The sequence below is a fragment of the Mytilus galloprovincialis genome, chromosome 1, assembly GCF_965363235.1.
Source record: "Mytilus galloprovincialis chromosome 1, xbMytGall1.hap1.1, whole genome shotgun sequence".
In the NCBI taxonomy this organism is placed as follows: Eukaryota; Metazoa; Mollusca; class Bivalvia; order Mytilida; family Mytilidae; genus Mytilus; species Mytilus galloprovincialis.
Window position 1 is genome coordinate 31,321,943 of NC_134838.1, and position 12,224 is coordinate 31,334,166.

Genomic DNA, 12,224 nt, shown 5'->3' on the forward strand with positions numbered 1-12,224 from the left:
AATTTATACAATAATATTGAAATCTTTTTGAATTAGGAAATATATTGTCAGTTACATTTTAAGATTATTAATATTTTCTCCCAGATGACATTGTATTTAATCAAATCATTGTAACTAAGTTGTATGTGATTGTGACATAAATCATTTCACAGATCTGTCGAGGTTTAGCATCAAAGTGATTGAACGATGGGTCATTGAATAGATTTGTCAAGGTTTAGCATCAGAATGATTGTGTGCTGAATCATTAAATAGATTTGTCCAGATTTAGCTTCAGAGTGATTGTGACATGAATCATTACATAGATTTGTCCAGGTTTAGCATCAGAGTTATTGTGTGTTGTATCATTGAATAGATTTGTCCAGGTTTAGCATCAGAGTGATTGTGACATGAATCATTACATAGATTTGTCCAGAATTAACATCAAAGTGATTGTGTGTTGTAACATTGAACAGATTTGTCCAGGTTTTGCATCAGAGTGATTGTGAGATGAATCATTGAATAGATTTGTTCTGGTTTAGCTTCAGAGTGATTGTGTGTTGAATCATTGAATTGATTTGTCCAAAATTAGCATCAGAGTGATTGAACGATGGGTCATTCAATAGATTTGTCCAGGTTTAGCATCAGAGTGATTGAACGATGGGTCATTGAATAGGTTTGTCCAGGTTTAGCATCAAAGTGATTGTGAGATGAATCATTACATAGATTTGTTCAGGTTTAGCATCAAAGTGATTGTGAGATGAATCATTTCACAGATCTGTTCAGGTTTAGCATCAGAGTGATTGTGTGTTGAATCATTGAATAGATTTGTCCAGGTTTAGCATCAGAGAGATTGTGAGATGAATCATTACATAGATTTGTCCAGGTTTAGCTTCAGAGTGATTGTGAGATGAATCATTACATAGATTTGTCCAGGTTTAGCTTCAGAGTGATTGTGAGATGAATCATTACATAGATTTCTCCAGGTTTAGCATCAAAGTGATTGTGTGTTGTATCATTGAATAGATTTGTCCAGGTTAAGCATTAGGGTGCAATCAACAGTTTTCATACGACCGCAAAATTCTTGGTTTTCGCACTATAACTTACTTTAGTTTAAGTGAATAGAAATCTATGAAATTTTGACACAAGGTTTATGACCACAAAAGAACGCTTGGGATTGATTTTGGGAGTTTTGGTTTCAACAGTTTAGGAATTAGGGGCCAAAAAAGGGCCCAAATAAGCATTATTCTTGGTTTTCGCACAATAACTTTAGTTTAAGTAAATAGAAATCAATGAAATTTAAACACAATGTTAATGACTACAAAAGGAAGGTTGGTATTGATTTTGGGAGTTTAGGTCCCAACAGTTTAGGAATAAGGGGCCAAAAAGGGACCCAAATAAGCATTTTTCTTGGTTTTCGCACCATAACGTTAGTATAAGTAAATAGAAATCTATGAAATTTAAACACAAGGTTTATGACCATAAAAGGAAGGTTGGTATTGATTTTGGGAGTTTTGGTCCCAACAGAATAAGGGGCCCAAAGGGTCCAAAATTAAACTTTGTTTGATTTCATCAAAATTGAATAATTGGGGTTCTTTGATATGCCGAATCTAACTGTCATGACTGTGTATGTAGATTCTTAACTTTTGGTCCCATTTTCAAATTGGTCTACATTAAGGTCCAAAGGGTCCAAAATTAAACTTAGTTTGATTTTGACAAAAAATGAATCAGTTAGGTTCTTTGATATGCTGAATCTAAAAATGTACTTAGATTCTTGATTATTGGCCCAGTTTTCAAGTTGGTCCAAATCGGGGTCCAAAATTAAACTTTGTTTGATTTCATCAAAAATTGAATAAATGGGGTTCTTTGATATACCAAATCTAACTGTGTATGTAGATTCTTCATTTTTGGTCCTGTTTTCAAATTGGTCTACACTAAAGTCCAAAGGGTCCAAAATTAAACTTAGTCTGATTTTAACAAAAATTGAAATCTTGGGGTTCTTTGATATGCTGAATCCAAAAATGTACTTAGATTTTTTTATTATGGGCCCAGTTTTCAAGTTGGTCCAAATTAGGATCTAAAATTATTATATTAAGTATTGTGCAATAGCAAGTCTTTTCAATTGCACAGTATTGCGCAATGGCAAGAAATATCTAATTGCACAATATTGTGAAATAGCAAATTTTTTTTTAATTAGAGTTATCTTTCTTTGTCCAGAATAGTAATCAAGAAATATCTAATTGCCAAATATTGTGCAATAGCAAGATTTTTTTTTAATTGGAATTATCTTTCTTTGTCCAGAATCAACTTAAATCTTTGTTATATACAAAATACAATGTATATTCACTTTTTACTACCAACTGATAAATTAAAATAATCTTTACCATTCAGTGATAACAAGCAGTTTTTTTACATCTTAATATTTTATGATGTATTTAAATGAGTAGTTATTGTTGCAAACTCCATTAGAAATTTTAATTGAGATTAGTTTTGGAATAAGGGAAAGGGGGATGTGATTAAAAAAATTGGATTCAATTTTTCTCATTTGAAATTTCATAAATAAAAAAGAAAATTTCTTCAAACATTTTTTTGAGAGGATTAATATTCAACAGCATAGTGAATTGCTCTAAGAGAAAACAAAAATTTTAAGTTCATTAGAACACATTCATTCTGTGTCAGAAACCTATGCTGTGTCAACTATTTAATCACAATCCAAATTTAGAGCTGAATCCAGCTTGAATGTTGTGTCCATACTTGCCCCAACCGTTCAGGGTTCAACCTCTGCGGTCGTATAAAGCTACGCCCTGCGGAGCATCTGGTTTTCTATGACGTCACATTTTGAGGGACCATGCATAAGTGACCCTTAGTGGTGGACTGATTAATAAAGATACTTGTATAAAACTAGATATCACTGGAATCAGAATGTTCTCTAGTTTATAATGAAATAAAAATAATGTGTACTTTTAATATATTAAAAATATTCCATCCAATGAACAAGGGGAAAAAAAGGTCTAATTTGAACATAAAAAACTTGAAACCAGGTCATGTGCACACCCATGAAGCTATGATTCATGCACATTTTACATAATCAAAACTGTATGAAATTTGTAGGTTTTTACCTGGCCTTTCAAAAAAATCTTGTTTCAGGGTACGGTTTCCTGCTTCGAAAAGAGCTACAGTGGCTGCAAATAAGTTTTCAATTTTCACGGCCAAAAAAACAGGATGTTTACAGTGTTGTCTCCCCTCAAAACATGTAAAGTTAATATAATTTTTAAAATTATTTCAATCATTCAACCTGTTTTAATTGAAAGCTAATTAACTAATTTTTACAATCAAATACAAAAAACATGATACTTTTTCACCAATTGAGTGAATAAACAGGGGTTTCCCTCCATGGTTATTTTTAGTCGGGGAATAACCCCTATTTTTTTATACGAAACTGTTTATAGCACCCTTAGAGTGATTGTGTGTTGAATCATTGCATAGATTTGTCCAGGTTTAGCTTCAGAGTGATTGTGTGTTGAATCATTGAATAGATTTGTCCAGGTTTAGCATCAGAGTGATTGTGAGATGAATTATTACATAGATTTGTCCAGGTTAAGCTTCAGAGTGATTGTGAGATGAATTATTACATAGATTTGTCCAGGTTAAGCTTCAGAGTGATTGTGAGATGAATCATTACATAGATTTGTCCAGGTTTAGCATCAAAGTGATTGTGTGTTGTAACATTGAATAGATTTGTCCAGGTTAAGCATTAGAGTGATTGTGTGTTGAATCATTGAATAGATTTGTCCAGGTTTAGCATCAGAGTGATTGTGAGATGAATTATTACATAGATTTGTCCAGGTTAAGCTTCAGAGTGATTGTGAGATGAATTATTACATAGATTTGTCCAGGTTAAGCTTCAGAGTGATTGTGAGATGAATCATTACATAGATTTGTCCAGGTTTAGCATCAAAGTGATTGTGTGTTGTAACATTGAATAGATTTGTCCAGGTTAAGCATTAGAGTGATTGTGTGTTGAATCATTGAATAGATTTGTACAGGTTTAGCATTAGAGTGATTGTGTGTTGTATCATTACATATATTTGTCCAGGTTTAGCATCAAAGTGATTGTGTGTTGAAACATTGAATAGATTTGTCCAGGTTTAGCATCAGAGTGATTGTGAGATGAATCATTACAATAGATTTGTCCAGGTTTAGCTTCAGAGTTATTGTGAGATGAATCATTGAATAGATTTGTCCAGGTTTAGCTTCAGAGTGATTGTGAGATGAATCATTACATAGATTTGTCCAGGTTTAGCATCAAAGTGATTGTGAGATGAATCATTTGTCCAGGTTTAGCTTCAGAGTTATTGTGAGATGAATCATTGAATAGATTTGTCCAGGTTTAGCTTCAGAGTGATTGTGAGATGAATCATTACATAGATTTGTCCAGGTTTAGCATCAAAGTGATTGTGAGATGAATCATTGCATAGTGATTGTGAGATGAATCATTGCATAGATTTGTCCAGGTTTAGCTTCAGGGTGATTGTGAGATGAATCATTACATAGATTGTCCAGGTTTAGCATCAGAGTGATTGTGAGATGAATCATTGCATAGATTTGTCCAGGTTTAGCTTCAGAGTGATTGTGAGATGAATCATTGAATAGATTTGTCCAGGTTTAGCTTGAGAGTGATTGTAAGATGAATCATTACATAGATTTGTCCAGGTTTAGCTTCAGAGTGATTGTGAGATGAATCATTGAATATGTTTGTCCAAGTTTAGCATCAAATTGATTGTGTGTTGAATCATTGATTGAACAGATTTGTCCAGGTTTAGCATCAGAGTGATTGTGAGATGAATCATTGAATAGATTTGTCCAGGTTTAGCTTCAAAGTGATTGTGAGATGAATCATTGAATAGATTTGTTCTGGTTTATCTTCAGAGTGATTGTGTGTTGAATCATTGAATATATTTGTCGAGGTTTAGCATCAAAGTGATTGTGAGATGAATCATTGCATAGATTTGTCGCGGTTTAGCTTCAGAGTGATTGTGAAATGAATCATTGAATAGATTTGTCGAGGTTTAGCATCAGAGAGATTGTGAGATGAATCATTACATAGATTTGTCGCGGTTTAGCTTCAGAGTGATTGTGAGATGAATCATTACATAGATTTGTCCAGGTTTAGCATCAGAGTGATTGTGTGTTTAATCATTGAATAGATTTGTCTAGGTTTAGCATCAAAGTGATTGTGTGTTAAATCATTAAATAGATTTGACCAGGTTTATCTTCAGAGTGATTGTGAGATAATTCATTGAATAGATTTGTCCAGGTTTAGCTTCAGAGTGATTGTGAGATAATTCATTGAATAGATTTGTCCAGGTTTAGCTTCAAAGTGATTGTGTATTGAATAATTGAGTAGATTTGTCCAGGTTTAGCATCAAGTTGATTGTGTGTTGAATCATTGAATAGATTTGTCCAGAGTTAGCTTCAGAGTAATTGTGAGATGAATCATTACATAGATTTGTCCAGGTTTAGCTTCAGAGTGATTGTGTGTTGAATCATTGAGTAGATTTGTCTAGGTTTAGCATCAGAGTGATTGTGTGTTGAATCATTACATAGTCATAAATTTGTCCAGGTTTAGCATAATAGTGATTGTGAGATGAATCATTAAGTAGATTTGTTCAGGTTTAGCAAAGGAATGATCGTGTGACTTATCATTGGATAGATCTGTCAGTATTTAGAAGCAAGAGTGATTTTAGTTGAACCACTTGATTGATTTGTGCAGATTTCAGCATTATTGATCATGCAATGAATTATTGAATGTAGTTGTCCTGGTTTAACATTGTAATTTAAAAGTATTGTTTATACAAAAAACAAAAAGCAAAGAGATTTACTCTGTTTATTCCATACAAATCTGGATAGAGGATGATCATTATTTTTATATGGCCTAACTAATTAGATATTTCATATGTATGTACACATTTTAGGTTTTGATCTTACTGTTTATGGCAAACTGGATTGTACACTTGTTTTGGAATTGGGGACAGGATCCAGACAATTTTGCCATCCCATACTTAACTGCTATTGGAGATTTACTTGGCACAGCTTTCCTAGCTGTTGCCTTTCATATGCTATATTTATCTGGTAAAAATGTGGGGCTTCTTTTGGATATGGTGATCCTTACAGCTTCTCCTAATGAACTCTTTGGATTGGATGATCCTTCCTATAATTTGGGATACTGGAATTACTAGATCAAAGGCTTTCACTATGAAGTTTTTCTGTATTGTAAATTTTTTAAGAATACCTTGGTATAGTACTAACATATTCTTAAATTATAATTAGATTTCACTTAAGTATTGCACATGATAAATATTTAAATGTTCTAGTGTAGCTTTTCACGAAACTTTCTTTATTAGACCTTTCTTTCAAATTATGGCAACAACTTGAATAAGTAATGTTAACTATAACATTTTGAAATATTTATTACATGCAGTTAAAGCAAACATGTTAAAAATACTTGTTTTCTAGAAAAAGATAATGCCTGATTAAAACTTTGTTATTGAATGCCTTTGATCATTTACCATTGAACTCTTTTCCCACTTTACAATATCTTTTATATACTGAATATTGATTTAATAATGACTCATTGGAGTTTTTGAAAGTTAGTTAATTTATAAGCCAGTCGTAGACAGGACAATAAGATACATGTATATACTTCGGTTTTTTTTCTGCAAGGCCATTATGTCATATGATTTTATGCCTACTACAATATTCCATTTTATTTTTTCATCAATTTCAATAAGTACAGTAATGTTGTATGTTTTTTTTTAAGATTAAAGGGGGCTAGGTTATAATGTTTGACAATAGAACAACAAGGAATACCATGACATAAACCCATAATAAAGGCCATGTTTACACTCATTTGATGTAGGAACCATGCACTGCAGGATAGCATCATTTTCTGAACCATAATTGGAAATATTATCTTAGTCACAAACTTGTTGAAAACCATTTTAATTTCTGTAAAAATTAAATCTAGAATAACATGAATAAGAAATCTAATGTAAGAAACATCGCCTATCTGTCTAAATTATAAAGTTATAAATGTTAGCATGGTTAGTTCATGATATTTTGTTCGTTATTTGCACATTTGCAAAAGTGATATTGTAACAAAATTTTGGTTCAAATGATATAAACTAAATCCATAAACAGACCTCTATATAATTTGTCAAGACAGGGAGATGGTTCTATCTTTTTAGGTCAAGCTAATAGATCAAAGATTGGACCAAAATTATGTCTGTGTAAATGGTGTTTTTCTTGCAGGAACGCAACACTTAACTTTGTATATATAATAAACATGAACTCTTATTTTCCAAAAAGGGTATGAAGTCTGTAAAAAGGTACAAATTAAAAAAAATTAAAATTTATTATTATTTTTCACTTAGGTAATCTGGTATAAAATAATTGGGAAATCATGTGCTCTTTTAATATGGTTTTCTAGAAAAAACTTACTCCCTTTGATATGCTAACAGCTTGGCTATTGGATTTTATTGTAATGCAGATGCTGTCCCCATTAGACAGCAAAATATTACATTGCATTCATGGAAGATGGGGAAGAAAAGAGAAAAGTAATGATTTGGATTACATTGTATTTTAATAATCATATTCATTTTCTACTTGAATGCAGACTTCATCCTCTAATATACAATAATAAAAATTCCTATAATAATGATAAATTAAGAAAACATTCAAGCATATAAAAATCTAAGTAAACTAATAGACAAAAATATGTTAAAATTTAAATGAAATGATTAATTTGTGTCTTTAATGAATAAAAGAAGTATTTACATATTCATGTGTTTGAATGTTTCCGAAATTTATCACAGGAATTATAATCTTTGGTATTAACTATAACATTAAAGTATACTAGGGTTTTGATAACAGTAGTGCAGTAATCTGCTGTGCAGAAACATTAAGAGTTTGAAATGTAAGGGAGATAATTCAAATGCCTGTCTTTGAAGATGTAAGTGGGATAATTCTTGTATCTTTGTTATTGTAGATGTTAGTAAGATAATTGTAATACCTTTCTTATTGTTAATGTAAGGGAGATAAGTCTAATACCTTTTTTGTTGTACATGTAAGGAAGACAAGTGTAATACCTTTCTTGTTGTAGATGTAAGGGAGATAATTGAAATACCTTTCTTGTTGTAGATGTAAGAGAGATAATTGAAATACCTTTCTTATTGAACATGTAAGAAGATAAGTCTAATACCTTTCTTGTTGTAGATGTAAGGGAAATAGTTGAAACACCTTTCTAATTGTACATGTAATGGAGATAAGTTTAATACCTTTCTTATTGTAGATGTACAGGAGGTCATTCAAATGTCTTTCCTGAAGATACAAACATTGAGTTGTCAAAGTTTTATAAATGTTTACAACCAATCAAAATAGCTGAATTTCTTTTCTGCATAATAAAAATCCTTATACCGTGGCAATTATTTGAAATGTTATATGCTTGTTTTGTTTGTACACAAATGCAATATATTTTTATATTATTTAAATTGTTTACTATCTCTGAATGTTTTGTTTATTTTGTAAAGTCTATCCTTTTTTTTACTTTCCCTGAAAAATAATTAGAGATGATTGTTTCCTTACAGGTGATTATTCTGTTGTTTTTGGCAAACTGGATGGTCCATCTGATATGGCGACTGGGGGATGATCCAGACAACGTAGCTATACCATACCTCACAGCTATCGGGGATTTATTAGGAACTTCATTCCTAGCTGTGGCTTTCCATTTATTGTATTTGATTGGAGACAAAGACGCAGATGTTGGCGAATAAATTATATTAATTATTAATCATTAAGTATTGATCGTGTGTCCACACTTTGTTTATAAGGATCTGACAATACTCCATCTTTTTCTTCAACCTTTTAACAATACTCAAATTTGTTGTAATGATGCACACCTTCAAAATTGTGTAGGTACAAATTTCATGTGCTTACATGACAATTATCAAAACTGTAATTATAACAAAGTGTCATCAGATTTTTATAAGATGAGTGTGGACACTCAGATGAACTAAATATCAATAGAATGGCAACATGAACATTCAACAAATATATGATTGGTCAACTGTCGAAAAGGTTTAAGGGTCATATATAATGTACAATTACAAAAAGTCAGTTTTCATAGTATTATTATTAGATAAACACCACCAGAAATATAATACCTCAGATATTATATAACAGACAGAACTATTAGGTGACTAAGTCACCAGCTAGTCTTCCTTTAAAATGAGGTCATGATAATTTAACCCTGTGGTACAATGAAATGTTGTTATCTTTTGTTTTAAACCTGTTTTTGTTTTATTATTTTGTAATATATGTAAATGTTGCTTTGAAAGATGCTTTGTAAAAGCATTTAGATTATTTTAGATGATTATAATTAACCCAAACATATTGAGATTTAACGTTAGTCTTTGTTACATATAAATTCTCTCAATATGAAGATTTAATTTTAAAAGAAATATAGTCTTTTATGTCAAAAGTTCTTTAGAATAGAAACTAACATAATATGTTTCCATGTTTAATGCCATTTAACAAGCTCCAGAAAAAGTTTTCTGTATATTATTTTGAACATTGTGAAAGGTATAACAGTTCTGTATTTGAAACAGTCAATTCACTAGTTTGATGCAGGCAACTCTTTGAACTGATCATTTATTCTGCAACTGAACTTCTGGTGTTTTTTTTTGTTTTTTTAGTTTTTATGTAAATAAAAAATGTTAAATCAATTAACTGAAATTGGATCCCAATTGCCTTTCATTTCCTACATAAATTTTCTGAATGATTTTGTCACCAGATTTTAATGGATCTGTTTTATATTTACCCGATTCTGAAAAGCTAAAATGTACCAATGTTTAAAAAAATTTGAAGCTTGTACCACCGTTTGTAAGTGTTGGTACCAAAATATGAATTCTTGAAAATTTCAAATTACAGATGGCAAATTCATTTGTACTGTGTTAATATTAACCTGTGAATAACTGTGCAGATTTTGACAAACTTACTTTAGTTTTATGAAGATAAATGAAAGGTTTGATGCAGAGTGAACTGATCGACAAAATTTAGTCAGTTTTGTCTATTATATTTATGTAGTTTCCAATGTCCATATCTTTGTAACAGATAGAGATAATAAGGCCAAACAAAAAAGTATGTGTGTTTATTGTCACATACTGGAAAAAAAATAGGGTAGGTAGGTAGAGATTTCTTTTTTAAATTGAGTCTATGGGAGCAACATTTTGACTATAACAGTGCTTAATCAAAAATGGCAAAAACAATTAGGGTAGGTAGGGATACAGTAAAAACACATACTTTTTTTTTGGCCTAACTTGCAATTTTGAACTCGTGCTTCCGTAATCAAGGTAAACAAAAGTTTTTGAAACATTGCTTATCTTAAATCACCAGATCTCACATTTCCCCAGGACTGTTTGAAATGGTTTTGTTTTTGCTTTTATTTTATAACTTTTATTACATATTTTTATAAATATAGCATTCCAAATTCCAAATAGACATTTACATCAGAATCTTTGATGATTAACAGAACAGTTAAAATATATGAGCCAGATTTAGTGGATCAATAACATAGAAATGAAATAGTTTGAATGCATTGGGCATGTATTATTGTTGTGATGATGACTACACGAGATTGAAGTTCAAAAGTCATGCATATTAATTGGGACTATGTTTGAATGATATTAGGGTTAATATTATAAACACTTATACTTTTGTACATATATTTTAATAAAGGGATATTTATTTGCTCCACACATTGTATAAAACATAATCTGGGCCAGAGAAATGTTTAAATCAAAGAAGTCAGTGTTCTTTATTTTGTGATACTCATTGATAATTGACACCTGTTTCCATGACAACTAGTTGTTTGTTATGATAAAGTATTTATTTATTAAAAAGAGTTTACCTGATGACAGTTTTGTTTCATATTTTACCATTTTGTTAATTTAACCATGCTTAAACATTGCCAGAGCATAAGCACGACATTTTATTTGGTCTGACTTTACATACACTACAGAAAAAGATTGGTTTATATCACAGCATACTTAAGTTTAAACATATTTATTAATAGTGGATTTGGAAACAAGTTTTGCAACTTATAATAATCCCTTTCCACTGTGCAGGTGCGAGTGCTGCTTGTAGCGGCATTAGCCTGCTCTTTTTCGAAATCTACAAGGGTGTCTTTAATATGCAAGAGATATGGCTCTCTCTTAATACAGGTCAGCCATTTATTGTCCCAATCCGACAGACCATCATCGTGTCTCAAGACCATAATCGCAAATGGTGTCATGGGAGAGCAAAAAAATTCAGTACCTGAAATTTTCATCCCTGAATGGGAATCGAACCAGGAATTTTTGTGTTAGTAGTCCGATGCACTAACCACTACACCACGGCTCTCCAGCATACTTGGGTATTCATCCTGTTTACTTTATCATTTTGTACTGAAAGTAATAGCCAATAGAAGGGATTTAAAAATGTTAATCAAACATCTGTCCTGTTTAGGGTCATCCATAATTGTCAACCATTTTCCAAAGAGTACAAAACATACACTTTTTCAGACCCCCCCACCCTCCTTCAAAAAGCATACATCAACCGTTTTCAGATTTCAAGACAAGAATCGATCATTTTTAATAAAAAGAAGATCCTGTCTATTAAAGTGTAGTTTAATATTGAAACTTGCATTGAAAAGAAACTGAAACATAACTATTTTATTTGATGGAAAAAAAAGCATACAGTAAAAATGTTGATTTTTTAACCCCCTCACTTTGGAAAATGGTTGACAATTTTTTATGACCCCTTAATAAGAGGGTAAATGGAAATTCTAATCTCATATGTAACAACTTTTGACATTTGCTAAAATTTACTGTCAAACCCATATTTGACATGAATTGGGTTGCCATTTTGAATTGCTTGAATTCACAAAAGTTTGATTTATACAACATGATCCAAAGTACAACATAACCTGCCTTACCTGAAATATGTCAGTTTAACAAAATTGCATCTTAATCTGAATAGTACAACAAACAAACAAACAAAGATCACTTTTTCCAAGGTTAGGCCTGTTGTGATTAGGCACCTCCAGGTGCAGGATTTTCTTGCTGCCTTGAAGACCCATTGGTGGCCTTCGGTTGTTGTCTGCTCTTTGTTCATGTTGTTGTCTCTTTGACATATTCCCCATTTCAGTTCTC

At 31.4% G+C, this 12,224-nt stretch overlaps 1 protein-coding gene across 2 annotated transcripts in view; it reads left to right on the plus strand.

Moving 5' to 3' along the window:
• The window catches only part of LOC143071387 (solute carrier family 41 member 1-like), a 46,603-nt gene extending 35,657 nt beyond the window's left edge, over positions 1 to 10,946 (plus strand). The window contains exons 11-12 of one of the 2 annotated variants that reach the window (XM_076245646.1): positions 5,952 to 6,108; positions 8,622 to 10,946. In XM_076245646.1, coding sequence (XP_076101761.1) covers positions 5,952 to 6,108; positions 8,622 to 8,683 — 219 coding nt within the window. In that variant the 3' untranslated portion in view covers positions 8,684 to 10,946. The remainder of the gene's footprint in view (positions 1 to 5,951; positions 6,109 to 8,621) is intronic. The other variant, XM_076245654.1, reaches the window with a different exon arrangement.
• The last annotated feature ends 1,278 nt before the right edge of the window (positions 10,947 to 12,224 follow it).